Source organism: Oncorhynchus mykiss, chromosome 2, assembly GCF_057628025.1.
Source record: "Oncorhynchus mykiss isolate SJ-2025 chromosome 2, ASM5762802v1, whole genome shotgun sequence".
Lineage (NCBI taxonomy): Eukaryota > Metazoa > Chordata > Actinopteri > Salmoniformes > Salmonidae > Oncorhynchus > Oncorhynchus mykiss.
Window position 1 is genome coordinate 89,953,867 of NC_143023.1, and position 14,985 is coordinate 89,968,851.

At 44.9% G+C, this 14,985-nt stretch overlaps 1 protein-coding gene across 1 annotated transcript in view; it reads left to right on the forward strand.

The window, feature by feature from the left end:
- The window catches only part of LOC110502295 (cortactin-binding protein 2), a 103,365-nt gene that overhangs the window by 50,953 nt on the left and 37,427 nt on the right, over nucleotides 1–14,985 (forward strand). The window contains 1 exon segment of the mRNA XM_090215595.1: nucleotides 9,885–10,112. Within this exon segment, the coding sequence (XP_090071721.1) occupies nucleotides 9,885–10,112 (228 nt within the window).

The window sequence follows — 14,985 nt, forward strand, 5'->3', positions numbered from 1 at the left end:
ATAACAGTCTCTAAGGTACTGGGTGGTAGCCGGCTAGTAACAGTCTTTAAAGTGCATGTACCGGGTGGTAGCCGGCTAGTAACAGTCTTTAAGGTGCATGTACCGGGTGGTAGCCGGCTAGTAACAGTGACTAAGGTTCAGGGTACTGGGTAGTGACTGTTTAACAGTCTGATGGCCTGGCGATAGAAGCTATTTTATCCCTCTCGGTCCCAGCTTTGGTGCACATGTAATGTCTCCGCCTTCTAGATGTTAGTGGGGTGAATAGGCCGTGGTTTGGGTGGCTAAGGTCCTTAAAGATCTTATTGGCTTTCTGGTGACACCGGGTGCTGTAGATGTCCTGGAGGGCAGGCAGTGTGCCCCCGGTGATGTGTTGGGCTTACTGGTGAATACAACTCTGGATATATGAAATACTCTATTAGTAGTAGGAGAGCCCTTGCGGTTGCGGGCGGTGCAATCCCGTACCAGGTGGTGATACAGCCGACAGGATGCTCTCAATGGGGCATCTGTAGAAGTTGGTGAGGGTTTTAGGGACCAAGACGATATTCTTCAGCCTCCTGAGGTTGAAGAGGCACTGTTGCGCCTTCTTTGAAGGGGCCATTTCATTTCCTCAGTGATGTGCACTAGAAGCTTTTAAACCTTTCCACTGCGGCCCAGTCGATGGGGGCATGCTCTCTCTGCTGTCTTCTGTAGTCCACCATCAGCTCCTTCGTTTTGTTGACGTTTCCTGGCACCACTCCGCCAGGCCTCTCACCTACTCCCTGTAGGCTGTCTCGTCGTTGTAGGTAATCAGAAACTGTTTTGTCATCAGCAAACTAAATGGTTGAGTTTGAAATGTGTGTGGCTACCAAGTCATGGGTGAACAGGGTGTACAGGAGGGGGCTGAGCACGCACCCCTCTGGGGCCCTCATGTTGAGGATCGCTTGGCGTAAGTGTTGTTGCCTACCTTCACCACTTGGGGTCTGCCCGTCAGGAAGTCCAGGACCCAGTTGCACAGGGAGACCCAGGGCCCTGAGCTTAGTGATGAGCTTGGAGGGCGGTTTTGTGTTGAAGACTGAGATGTAGTCGATGAACAGCATTCTTACATAGGTACAGTAGTTCTCTTGCCCAGGTCAGAAAGGACAGTGTGCAGTGCAATTGCGATCGGCGTCCATGAATCTGTTAGGGCGGTATGCAAATTGTACTGGGTCTAGGGAGTTGGGTAAGGTGGAGGTGATATGGTCCTTAACTACACCCTCAAAGCACTTCATGATGACAGAAGTGAGTGCTACGGGGAAATAAATATACTTGGGTACAGGAACAATAGTGGACATCTTGAAGCAAGTGGGATCAACAGACTGGGATATGGAAGAGATTGAATATGTTCTTAAAAACTCCAGACAGCTTGTCTGCACATGCTCTGAGAACGCGGCTCGGGATGTCGTCTGGGCCAGTAGCCTAGCAATGATTAACATTCTTATATGACCTACTCATGTCGGCCACGGAGAACGAGAGCACATAGTCCTCGTAAGCGGTGAGGGCCTGCGTCGGCTACTCCATGTTGTTTTCCTCGAAGTGGGAGAAGAAGGTGTTTAACTCGTCCAGGAGCGAGGCTTCAGTGTCCACGGCGTGGCTGGCGTCTCATATCTGAGCCGTTGAACTGTGACTACACTTTTTTTTTTACGGAGGTCATCGCTAGTCTGTTTGTACACATCGATGTTCTCAGTCACCTTGCCATGGCTAAATGCAGTGGTTCGCGCTTGTAGTTTTGCACGAATGTTGCCATCTATCCACGGTTTTTGGTTTGGATAAGTTGTAATCGTCACAGTGGGAACATCATCCTCTATGCACTTCCTGATGAACCCAGTCACCAAGTCAGTGTATACGTCGATACTATTCTCAGAGGCAACCCACATAACCAGAACATTGCGTGATCAAAACAATCTTGAATTATAGATTCTGATTGGTCAGACCAATATTGAACAGTCCTCACCACGGGTGCTTTCTGCTTAAGTTTCTGCCTATGGGTCGGGAGGAGCAGAATGAAGGCGTGATTTGCCAAAAAGTGGTTGGGGGAGGGTCTTGTAGCCATCCCGGAAGGGAGAGTAGCAATGATCCAGAGTCTGTCATGTGTGTGTAGCACAGGTGATTTCCTTTATTAAAGTCCCCAGCTACAATAAATGTCGCCTCAGTTTCCAGTATGTACATAGTCCAGTATAGTTCCTTGAGAGCCGTCGGCAAGATCAGGAGAACAAAAGGACTTGAGTTCCTGTATGTTACCACAATCGCACCATGAGTTGTTAATCATGAAACAAACCTCTATGCCTTTCTTTTTCCCAGTGAGTTCTTTTTTTCTGTCTGCATGATGGACGGGGAACCCTGCTGGCTGAATGGACAGGGACAATATATCCTGAGAGAGCTGTGATTCCATAAAACTGATTATTGTACAGTCCCTGATGTCTCTCTGGAAGGAGATCCTCGCCTACTTTATTGCCCAAGAAATGAACGTTAGCGAGTAATATACTTGGAAGCGGTGGATGGTATGCAGCCGCTTGAGTCTGACTAGGGACCCACTTCTTCCTCTTCTCCTCCGTCTGCATTTTGGTGCAGCCCCCAGGATGAATAGAGCTGCATGTTCAAACAAATGATCCAGGTCAGAGAAGTCTAATTTCTGCTCAAATCTCTGATGAGTGACCTCCGATCTAATATCCAAAAGTTATTTCTGGCTGTCAGAAAAAATAAAACATACTTTCGGAGAAAATAATGTAATAAATAACACAAAACAAAAAAAAATACTGTGAAGTTGCTTAGGAGCTTGAAACAGGGTGACCATGTCTGTCGGCGCCATCCTGCTAAAATGCTTTAGCTATTAATTAATTACCTCTAGTGCATCATCAATAGGATCAACGAGGCCTTGAGGGACTCAGAGACTGACAGCTGAGATCTCTGAGGATCGACCTGGTTTTTGCACCGTCCCTCTCATCATGCTATAATGACCCTCTCACGGCACCACAGAGGGGTATTAGTGTGTGACCCTTGACCTCTTCCAGCTCACCAGGATATCGACAGCTCCCCATTACGTCCTGACTGCCACAATAGGGCCGACCCTAAACTCTAGTGTGAAAATGTCTTGTTTTCTGCCCTTCCTCAAAGAAAGAGTATGATAAGCACTAATTACTTCCTTATTAACCATTTACTAACTACACCTACAGCATTTAGTCATCTCTTATTAAACATTTATTAACAGTAGAAAGGGTCTGCCTCTAGTGAAGTTATCTGCAGGTCATGAAATGCGTAGTAGCCTGTGCTGGATACCCAGAGGTCGCCTTGTTCTCTCCTCTGCAGTGTAAATATTATTGGATGGATATCCCCACCAGAGATAAACGCTGGTTACAGATGCCATCTCCTTCACAGGGAGCCACAGGCTGTTTGTTTGTTGAGGTAAACACATGTTTCTGCTAGTTAGCAACGTGCCCTAAGAGCTGTGTTGTGTTTGGTAAAGTAGAATCATAATCATGTAAGGACTGCCCATCCATATCTTATACCTGTTATACAACTAATAAATGCCTGCATACATTTTCCTTGGACTAACCAGATTAATAGTCAGAGCAGAGACACCTAAGAGAGTGGATTCTCTGCCCTCACTAGCATGAAAACTAAATACAAGCACAGACTGTGTGGAAAATGATTTAAGACAGACTCTCTCCAGTACAACCCAACATTGCAGAGTTATGTGCATCCTTTCAAGCACACCCTTCTCATTAACCTGTGGTGAATAATTCACAATTTTCAATGAACAAATAAAGTTTTATATGTAAGATGGTTAAACAAAGAGCAAAGTGATTGATTATTATTATATTATTATTTGTGCCCTGGTCCTTTAAAGAGCTCTTTGTCACTTCCCACGAGCTGCCTTGTGACAAAAACTCACACTCATTCTTATGTTTAATAAATGTATTGTATAGTGTTTGTGTGGCAGTCTTACAATGATGACAAAAAACAACATTTGAGAGTGCGCTGACCCTTGTGCTAGAGGGGGTATGTAGCTGGAGGTTGAATGTTTGAAGGGGTACGGGACTATAAAATGTTTGGGAACCACTGCCTAAGAGCATGGTGAAGCTATTAGTTACACTTTGGATGGTGTATCAAGACACCCAGTCATGACAAAGATACAGGCTTCCTTCCTAACTCAGTTGCCAGAGTGGAAGGAAACCGCTCAGGGATTTCACCATGAGGCCAATGGTGACTTTAAAATAGTTACAGAGTTTAATGGTTGTGATTGGAGAAAACTGAGGATGGATCAACAACATTGAAGTTACTCTACAATACTAACCTAATTGACGAGAAGGAAGCCTGTACAGAAGAAAAATTAATATTCCAAAACTTGCATCCTGTTTGCAACAAGGCACTAACGTAATACTGCAAAAAATGTGGCAAAGCAATTCACTTTTTGTCCTGAATACAAAGTGTTATGTCTGGAGGAAATCCAACACAACAAATCCAACACTGAGTACCACTCTCCATATTGTCAAACATGCTGGTGGCTGAATCATGTTAAGGGTATGCTTGCAATTGTTAAGGACTGGGGAGTTTTAGGTAGGTGAGGTGTGTGTAACCTACGTTGAGAATGGGGTAGGTGGGTGTGTGTAACCTACGTTGAGAATGAGGTAGGTGGGTGTGTGTAACCTACGTTGAGAATGAGGTAGGTGGGTGTGTGTAACCTACATTGAGAATGAGGTAGGTGGGTGTGTGTAACCTACATTGAGAATGAGGTAGGTGGGTGTGTGTAACCTACATTGTGAATGAGGTAGGTGGGTGTGTGTAACCTACATTGAGAATGAGGTAGGTGGGTGTGTGTAACCTGCGTTGAGAATGAGGTAGGTGGGTGTGTGTAACCTACGTTGAGAATGAGGTAGGTGGGTGTGTGTAACCTACGTTGATAATGAGGTAGGTGGGTGTGTGTAACCTACGTTGAGAATGAGGTAGGTGGGTGTGTGTAACCTACATTGTGAATGAGGTAGGGGGTGTGTGTAACCTACATTGAGAATGAGGTAGGTGGGTGTGTGTAACCTGCGTTGAGAATGAGGTAGGTGGGCGTGTGTAACCTACGTTGAGAATGAGGTAGGTGGGTGTGTGTAACCTACGTTGAGAATGAGGTAGGTGGGTGTGTGTAACCTACATTGAGAATGAGGTAGGTGGGTGTGTGTAACCTACGTTGAGAATGAGGTAGGTGGGTGTGTGTAACCTACATTGAGAATGAGGTAGGTGGGTGTGTGTAACCTGCGTTGAGAATGAGGTACGTGGGTGTGTGTAACCTACGTTGAGAATGAGGTAGGTGGGGGTGTGTAACCTACGTTGAGAATGAGGTAGGTGGGTGTGTGTAACCTACTTTGAGACTGAGGTAGGTGGGTGTGTGTAACCTACGTTGAGAATGAGGTAGGTGGGTGTGTGTAACCTACGTTGAGAATGAGGTAGGTGGGTGTGTGTAACCTACATTGAGAATGGGGTAGGTGGGTGTGTGTAACCTACGTTGAGAATGAGGTAGGTGGGGGTGTGTAACCTACGTTGAGAATGAGGTAGGTGGGTGTGTGTAACCTACTTTGAGACTGAGGTAGGTGGGTGTGTGTAACCTACGTTGAGAATGAGGTAGGTGGGTGTGTGTAACCTACGTTGAGAATGAGGTAGGTGGGTGTGTGTAACCTACGTTGAGAATGAGGTAGGTGGGTGTGTGTAACCTACGTTGAGAATGAGGTAGGTGGGTGTGTGTAACCTACATTGAGAATGGGGTAGGTGGGTGTGTGTAACCTACGTTGAGAATGAGGTAGGCGGGTGTGTGTAACCTACATCGAGAATGAGGTAGGTGGGTGTGTGTAACCTACTTTGAGAATGAGGTAGGTGGGTGTGTGTAACCTACTTTGAGAATGAGGTAGGTGGGTGTGTGTGTGTAACCTACGTTGAGAATGAGGTAGGTGGGTGTGTGTAACCTACTTTGAGAATGAGGTAGGTGGGTGTATGTATCCTACAATGAGAATGAGGTAAATGGGTGTGTGTATCCTACGTTGAGAATGAGGTAGGTGAGCGTGTGTAACCTACATTGAGCCTGAGGGTGGGAAGTCGATGAGATTCAGAGTGGGTCTGTATGTGTGTCTGGAGTTTGGAAGGGTTTCAGTTATGGGGCTGAGATTGAGAATAAGTGTGGGTGGTGTGTGTGTGGGATATAGAAGAGATGAGCAGAGGTTTATGTGATGAGGATAAAGGAGTGCGTGTGTGGTGTGTTGTGTTGTGTGTGTGTGTGTGTGTGTGTGTGTGTGTGTGTGTGTGTGTGTGTGTGTGTGTGTGTGTGTGTGTGTGTGTGTGTGTGTGTGTGTGTGTGTGTGTGTGTGTGTGTGTGTGTGTGTGTGTGTGTGTGTGTGTGTGTGTGTGGTAGATCCTCTGTGATCAGGGAGGAGATTTGTGAAAGCCCAGTGTAGAGGACCAGATGGCTGGGAGTCAACCACCTCACTGCCCCCTTCTCTCTCCCTCTTACTCTCTCTCTCCCTCTTACTCTCTCTCTCTCCCTCTTACTTTCTCTCCCTCTTACTCTCTCTCTCTCCCTCTTACTCTCCCTCCCTCTTACTCTCCCTCTCTTTCTCTCTCCCTCTTACTCTCCCTCTCCCTCTTACTCTCCCTCTCCCTCTTACGCTCTCTCTCTCCCTCTTACTTTCTCTCCCTCTTACTCTCTCTCTCTCCCTCTTACTCTCTCTCCCTCCCTCTTACCCTCTCTCTCTCCCTCTTACTCTCTCTCTCCCTCTCCCTCTTACTCTCTCAATTCAATTCAAGGGCTTTATTGGCATGGGAAACATGTGTTAACATTGCCAAAGCAAGTGAGGTAGACAACATACAAAGTGAATATATAAAGTGAAAAACAACAAAAATTAACAGTAAACATTACACATACAGAGGTTTCAAAACAGTAAAGACATTACAAATGTCATATTATATATATATATACAGTGTTTTAACAATGTACAAATGGTTAAAGGACACAATATAAAATAAATAAGCATAAATATGGGTTGTATTTACAATGGTGTTTGTTCTTCACTGGTTGCCCTTTTCTTGTGGCAACAGGTCACACATCTTGCTGCTGTGATTGCACACTGTGGAATTTCACCCAGTACATATGGGAGTTTATCAAAATTGGATTTGTTTTCAAATTCTTTGTTGAACTGTGTAATCTGAGGGAAATATGTCTCTCTAATATGGTCATACATTGGGCAGGAGGTTAGGAAGTGCAGGTCAGTTTACACCTAATTTTGTGGGCAGTGTGCACATCTCTCTCTCCCTCTTACTCTCTCTCTCCCTCTTACTCTCTCTCAAATCAAATCAAAATCAAATCAAATGTATTTATATAGCCCTTCTTACATCAGCTGATATCTCAAAGTGCTGTACAGAAACCCAGCCTAAAACCCCAAACAGCAAGCAATGCAGGTGTAGAAGCACGGTGGCTAGGAAAAACTCCCTAGAAAGGCCAAAACCTAGAAAGAAACCTAGAGAGGAACCAGGCTATGAGGGGTGGCCAGTCCTCTTCTGGCTGTGCCGGGTGGAGATTATAACAGAACATGGCCAAGATGTTCAAATGTTCATAAGTTGTCGAGGGTGCAGCAAGTCAGCACCTCAGGAGTAAATGTCAGTTGGCTTTTCATAGCCGATCATTAAGAGTATCTCTACCGCTCCTGCTGTCTCTAGAGAGTTGAAAACAGCAGGTCTGGGACAGGTAGCACGTCCGGTGAACAGTTCAGGGTTCCATAGCCACAGGCAGAACAGTTGAAACTGGAGCAGCAGCACGGCCAGGTGGACTGGGGACAGCAAGGAGTCATCATGCCAGGTAGTCCTGAGGCATGGTGCTAGGGCTCAGGTCCTCCGAGAGAGAGAAAGATAAAGAGAAAGAGAGAATTAGAGAGAGCATACTTAAATTCACACAGGACACCGGATAAGACAGGAGAAGTACTCCAGATATAACAGACTGACCCTAGCCCCCCAACACATAAACTACTGCAGCATAAATACTGGAGGCTGAGACAGGAGGGATCAGGAGACAATGTCGCCCCATCCGAAGATACCCCCGGACATGGCCAAATAGGAAGGATATAACCCCACCCACTTTGCCAAAGCACAGCCAGCACACCACTAGAGGGATATCTTCAACCACCAACTTACCATCCTGAGACAAGGCCGAGTAATTAAGTGATTAAGGAAGCAAAAAACTGGCCTTCTTTAGACTAGTTGAGTATCTGGAGCATCAGCATTTGTGGGTTCAATTACAGGCTCAAAATGGCCAGAAACAAAGAACTTTCTTCTGAAACTCATCAGTCTATTCTTGTTCTGAGAAATGAAGGCTATTCCATGCGAGAAATTGCCAAGAAACTGAAGATCTCGTACAACGCTGTGTATTACTCCCTTCACAGAACAGCACAAACTGGCTCTAACTAAAATAGGAAGAGGAATGGGAGGCAACGGAGCAAGAGGACAAGTACATTAGAGTGTCTAGTTTGAGAAACAAACAGCTCTCAAGTCCTCAACTGCCATCTTCTTTAAATAGTTCCCGCAAAACACCAGTCTCAATGTCAACAGTGAAGCCGTGACTCCGGGATGCTGGCCTTCTAGACAGAGTTGCAATTAAAAAGCCATATCTCAGACTGGCCAATACAAATAAAAGATTAAGATGGACAAAAGAACACAGACACTGGACAGAGGAACTCTGCCTAGAAGGCCAGCATCCCGGAGTCGCCTCTTCACTGTTGACGATGAGACTGGTGTTTTGAGGGTACTATTTAATGAAGCTGCTATAATTGCAAAATGGTCTTCTAATGATCAATTAGCCTTTTAAAATGATACACTTGGATTAGCTAACACAACGTGCCATTGGAACACAGGAGTGATGGCTGCTGATAATGGGCCTCTGTACGTAGACATTCCATTAAAAAATCTGCTGTTTCCAGCTACAATAGTCATTTACAAAATAGTCATTTACAAAATGAACAAGGTACCTGTATTTCTGATCAATTTGATGTTATTTTAATGGACAAAAAAATGCAAAAACAATGACATTTCTAAGTGACCCCAAACTTTTGAACTGTAGTGTACATATTACCTTGACTAACCTGTACCCCGCACATTGACTCGGTACCGGTACCCCCTGTATATAGCCTCGCTATTGTTATTTTACTGCTGCTCTAACTATTTGCTACTTTTATTTCTTATTTTTTACTGATCTATTTTTCTTAAAATGGCATTGTTAGTTAAGGGCTTGTAAGTAAGCATTTCACTGTAAGGTCTACCTACACCTGTTTATTTTATTTTAATTTATTTGGTTAAAGATATAGCAAATAGGGGTGTCATTGCAGTCTGCTACCATTCTCAATGGTTTCCCATCAAGGTTGTCACTACCTGGTGGTTTATCATTGTTGATGGATAACAATAGTTCTTCCACCTCTCCCACACTAACTTGACCAAATTCAAAACAGCAATCCTCTTTCATTATTCAATATTTTATACAAAAATATGATGGTTCACCATATTATCATTTCACTTCTGAGTTTTTCCACGTTACTAGTGAAATAGTCATTGAAATAATTGGCAATCATGATAATGATAATCAATCAGTTCATATAGTAGTCATCAAACAAATACCTACCTAATGCACTTTGCTTTTAAGAATCAATCGGTTATATAAATCAAATAGTCATAGACTGATGTGATTCTTATAAAATGGTTATCTATACTTAACCCTCATTTGTCTCTCTCTTTCTCTGTCACTGTCTCTCGCTCTCTGTCTCTCTGTATATGAACATGACCAACACTCTTGGTCAGTGATTGATGTGATTCTTTTCAAATGTAACATCCTGTCTTCCTCTATCTCTCCATAGGCGCGGCGTAAGGATGTGTTCCTCCAGGAGCGTTACGGCCACTTCAGTCTGACGGACCCCTTCCTGGCCCTGCAGAGGGACTTTGACTGTGTCCCCGGGGGGGACAAAGAACGCCGGCCAGTTGGCTCCAGCCCCATCTCAGTCCTGGAGGCAGTCATGGCGCACTGCAGGAAGATGCAGGAGAGGATGTCAGCACAGCTGGCTGCTGCCGAGAGCAGGCAGAAGAGGGTATACGATGCTACGATACAATATCATGATATGATGTTACGATATGATGACATCCAGACCTGCCGAGATTGCAGACTAGCAAACTCGTTAACTTACAGTATATCGACTTAAAGTTAACACTGCATAACTGTATATTATGTAGACACTAAAGTGCACACCTACGTGCACTTTACACATTGATTTGTTTGTGTGTTTACTAGTTTGTGTGTGAATGTGATTTGGCTCATTTGGCTCATGTTCTGTGTGTGTGTGTGTGTGTGAATGAGATTTGGCTCATTTGGCTCATGTTCTGTGTGCGTGCGCGCGTGTGTGTGGTGTGTGTGTGTGTGTGTGTGTGTGTGTGTGTGTGTGTGTGTGTGTGTGTGCGCGTAAGAGAGATATGAGAGATAATGTATGCATCTAAAAGAGAGATGGTGTATATATTAGGGTTGGGCGATATCAACCTTTGTCCTATCGTGATTATGTACCCATAAAACATTGGGATATACGATTCTGTAGGTTATATAACATATTTGTACAATGTGTGTGTCTAAATCTATGAGGTTAAAAGGCCTATTTACTCTGTTCCATCTGACTGCGCAATCCTCTGTCTCATCAACCCAGCCAGGTACTTTATAAACAAAATCTTCACTATAAAAAGCATCTTGATATTATCTCACATTTCTTTTAGACTAACATTTAGAGATTAGTATAACGTTGTATAAACGTTGCTTTCTGTATCTCCAACATTTGCAATATTGTTTCAATATTCAAATTCGATCTCCAGCTGTCGCGTAGTAATGAACGCATCAGGAGCCAGAATGAGACAAAGAGGCAGGCAGCTTTTCTCAGCCAGTCGAAATCATGAATCAGCATAATTTTATGGATATATACAGAGAAATATCAATAGAAAACAGGCCAAATGAAACGAAGTGCAGATAGTTTGCTGTCTTTCCAGCTTCAGTTTGAAGTTATTGTGTTATCTGTGTTGTTGGCCCCTCTGAACAACAGTGTTCTGACAAAAGAGCACATTTTCTATGCCAGGTGAAATCATTTGCTCGATGTTATCAAATCAAATCAAATCAAATTTTATTTGTCACATACACAAAACAAAATAAACAAAAAAGTGAAAGTAACATATCCTGGTTTCAAGAGAAATTAGTATTTCACATAGATTTCCCTAAATAAGTAAATCAAATAAAATTTTATTTGTCACACATACACATGGTTAGCAGATGTTAATGCGAGTGTAGCGAAATGCTTGTGCTTCTAGTTCCGACAATGCAGTAATAACCAACGAGTAATCTAACTAACAATTCCAAAACTACTACCTTACTACAAGTGTAAAGGGATAAAGAATATGTACATAAAGATATGTGAATGAGTGATGGTACAGAACGGCATAGGCAAGATGCAGTAGATGGTATCGAGAACAGTATATACATATGAGATGAGTATGTAAACAAAGTGGCATAGTTTAAAGTGGCTAGTGATACATGTATTACATAAAGATGCAGTAGATGATATAGAGTACAGTATATACGTAGACATATGAGATGAATAATGTAGGGTATGTAAACATTATATTAAGTAGCATTGTTTAAAGTGGCTAGTGACATATTTTACATCAATTCCCATTATTAAAGTGGCTGTAGTTGAGTCAGTGTGTTGGCAGCAGCCACTCAATGTTAGTGGTGGCTGTTTGGCCTTGAGTCTGATGGCCTTGAGATAGAAGCTGTTTTTCAGTCTCTCGGTCCCAGCTTTGATGCACCTGTACTGACCTCGCCTTCTGGATGATAGCGGGGTGAACAGGCAGTGGCTCGGGTGGTTGTTGTCCTTGATGATCTTTATGGCCTTCCTGTGACATCGGGTGGTGTAGGTGTCCTGGAGGGCAGGTAGTTTGCCACCGGTGATGCATTGTGCGGACCTCACTACCCTCTGGAGAGCCTTACGGTTGAGGGCGGAGCAGTTGCCGTACCAGGCGGTGATACAGCCCGACAGGATGCTCTCGATTGTGCATCTGTAGAAGTTTGTGAGTGCTTTTGGTGACAAGCCGAATTTCTTCAGCCTCCTGAGGTTGAAGAGGCGCTGCTGCGCCTTCATCACGATGCTGTCTGTGTGGGTGGACCAATTCAGTTTGTCTGTGATGTGTACGCCGAGGAACTTAAAACTTACTACCCTCTCCACTGCTGTTCCATCGATGTGGATAGGGGGGTGTTCCCTCTGCTGTTTCCTGAAGTCCACAATCATCTCCTTAGTTTTGTTGACGTTGAGTGTGAGGTTATTTTCCTGACACAACACTCCGAGGGCCCTCACCTCCTCCCTGTAGGCCGTCTCGTCGTTGTTGGTAATCAAGCCTACCACTGTTGTGTCGTCCGCAAACTTGATGGTTGAGTTGGAGGCGTGCGTGGCCACGCAGTCGTGGGTGAACAGGGAGTACAGGAGAGGGCTCAGAACGCACCCTTGTGGGGCCCCAGTGTTGAGGATCAGCGGGGTGGAGATGTTGTTACCTACCCTCACCACCTGGGGGCGGCCCGTCAGGAAGTCCAGTACCCAGTTGCACAGGGCGGGGTCGAGACCCAGGGTCTCGAGCTTGATGACGAGTTTGGAGGGTACTATGGTGTTAAATGCTGAGCTGTAGTCGATGAACAGCATTCTCACATAGGTATTCCTCTTGTCCAGATGGGTTAGGGCAGTGTGCAGTGTGGTTGAGATTGCATCGTCTGTGGACCTATTTGGGCGGTAAGCAAATTGGAGTGGGTCTAGGGTGTCAGGTAGGGTGGAGGTGATATAGTGCTTGACTAGTCTCTCAAAGCACTTCATGATGACGGAAGTGAGTGCTACGGGGCGGTAGTTGTTTAGCTCAGTTACCTTAGCTTTCTTGGGAACAGGAACAATGGTGGCCCTCTTGAAGCATGTGGGAACAGCAGACTGGGATAGGGATTGATTGAATATGTCCGTAAACACACCAGCCAGCTGGTCTGCGCATGCTCTGAGGGCGCGGCTGGGGATGCCGTCTGGGCCTGCAGCCTTGCGAGGGTTAACACGTTTAAATGTTTTACTCACCTCGGCTGCAGTGAAGGAGTTTGTTTTGGTTGCGGGCCGTGTCAGTGGCACTGTATTGTCCTCAAAGTGGGCAAAAAAGTTATTTAGTCTGCCTGGGAGCAAGGCATCCTTGTCCGTGACTGGGCTGGTTTTCTTTTTGTAATCCGTGATTGACTGTAGACCCTGCCACATACCTCTTGTGTCTGAGCCGTTGAATTGCGATTCTACTTTGTCTCTATATTGACGCTTAGCTTGTTTGATTGCCTTGCGGAGGGAATAGCTACACTGTTTGTATTCGGTCATGTTTCTGGTCACCTTGCCCTGATTAAAAGCAGTGGTTCGCGCTTTCAGTTTCACGTGAATGCTGCCATCAATCCACGATTTCTGTTTTGGGAATGTTTTAATCGTTGCTATGGGAACGACATCTTCAACGCACGTTCTAATGAACTCGCTCACCGAATCAGCGTATTCGTCAATGTTGTTGTCTGACGCAATACGAAACATATCCCAGTCCACGTGATGGAAGCAGTCTTGGAGTGTGGAATCAGATTGGTCGGACCAGCGTTGAACAGACCTCAGCGCGGGAGCTTCTTGTTTTAGTTTCTGTTTGTAGGCAGGGAGCAACTAAATGGAGTCGTGTTCAGCTTTTCCGAAAGGAGAGCGGGAGAGGGCCTTATATGCGTCGCGGAAGTTACAATAGCAATGATCCAAGGTTTTGCCAGCCCTGGTTGCGCAATCGATATGCTGATACAATTTAGGGAGTCTTGTTTTCAGATTAGCCTTGTTAAAATCCCCAGCTACAATGAATGCAGCCTCAGGATATGTGGATTCCAGTTTGCAAAGAGTCAAATAAAGTTTGTTCAGAGCCATCGATGTGTCTGCTTGGGGGGGAATATATACGGCTGTGATTATAATCGAAGAGAATTCCCTTGGTAGATAATGCGGTCGACATTTGATTGTGAGGAATTCTAAATCAGGTGAACAGAAGGACTTGAGTTCCTGTATGTTGTTGTGACCACACCACGTCTCGTTAACCATAAAGCATACGCCCCCGCCCCTCTTCTTACCAGAAAGATGTTTGTTTCTGTCGGCGCGATGCGTGGAGAAACCAGGTGGCTGCACCGACTCCGATAGCGTCTCTCCAGTGACCCATGTTTCCGTGAAGCAAAGAACGTTACAGTCTCTGATGTCCCTCTGGAATGCTACCCTTGCTCGGATTTCATCAACCTTGTTGTCAAGAGACTGGACATTGGCGAGAAGTATGCTAGGGAGTGGTGCGCAATGTGCCCGTCTCCGGAGTCTGACCAGAAGACCGCTTCGTTTCCCTCTTTTACAAAGTCGTTTTTTTGGGTCGCCGGCTGGGATCCATTCCGTTGTCCTGGGTGAAAGGCAGAACACAGGATCCGCTTCGCGAAAGTCATATTCTTGGTCGTACTGATGTTGAGTTGACGCTGCTCTTATATTCAGTAGTTCTTCTCGACTGTATGTAATGAAACCTAAGATGACCTGGGGTACCAATGTAAAAAATAACACGTAAAAAAACAAAAAACTGCATAGTTTCCTAGGAACGCGAAGCGAGGCGGCCATCTCTGTCGGCGCCGGAAGTTACCACAATGGATGTATCCAAATAAATGTCACTAGAAAACAGCTTAAACAAATGCAAATGCAGCTACCTCATTGTTATTCTGGCTGCACTGTTTGACGTGACTGTAAATTAGCCATAGTTGGCCAGCTAGCAAGCAAGGGATAAGAACGTTGGCTGCCAGTATGGCAATGGAACATTTAGAACGAACAAATCGATACGGAACAAAAAGACTTCATGACTGGGTCTCATCTCTGGAAAGAACAA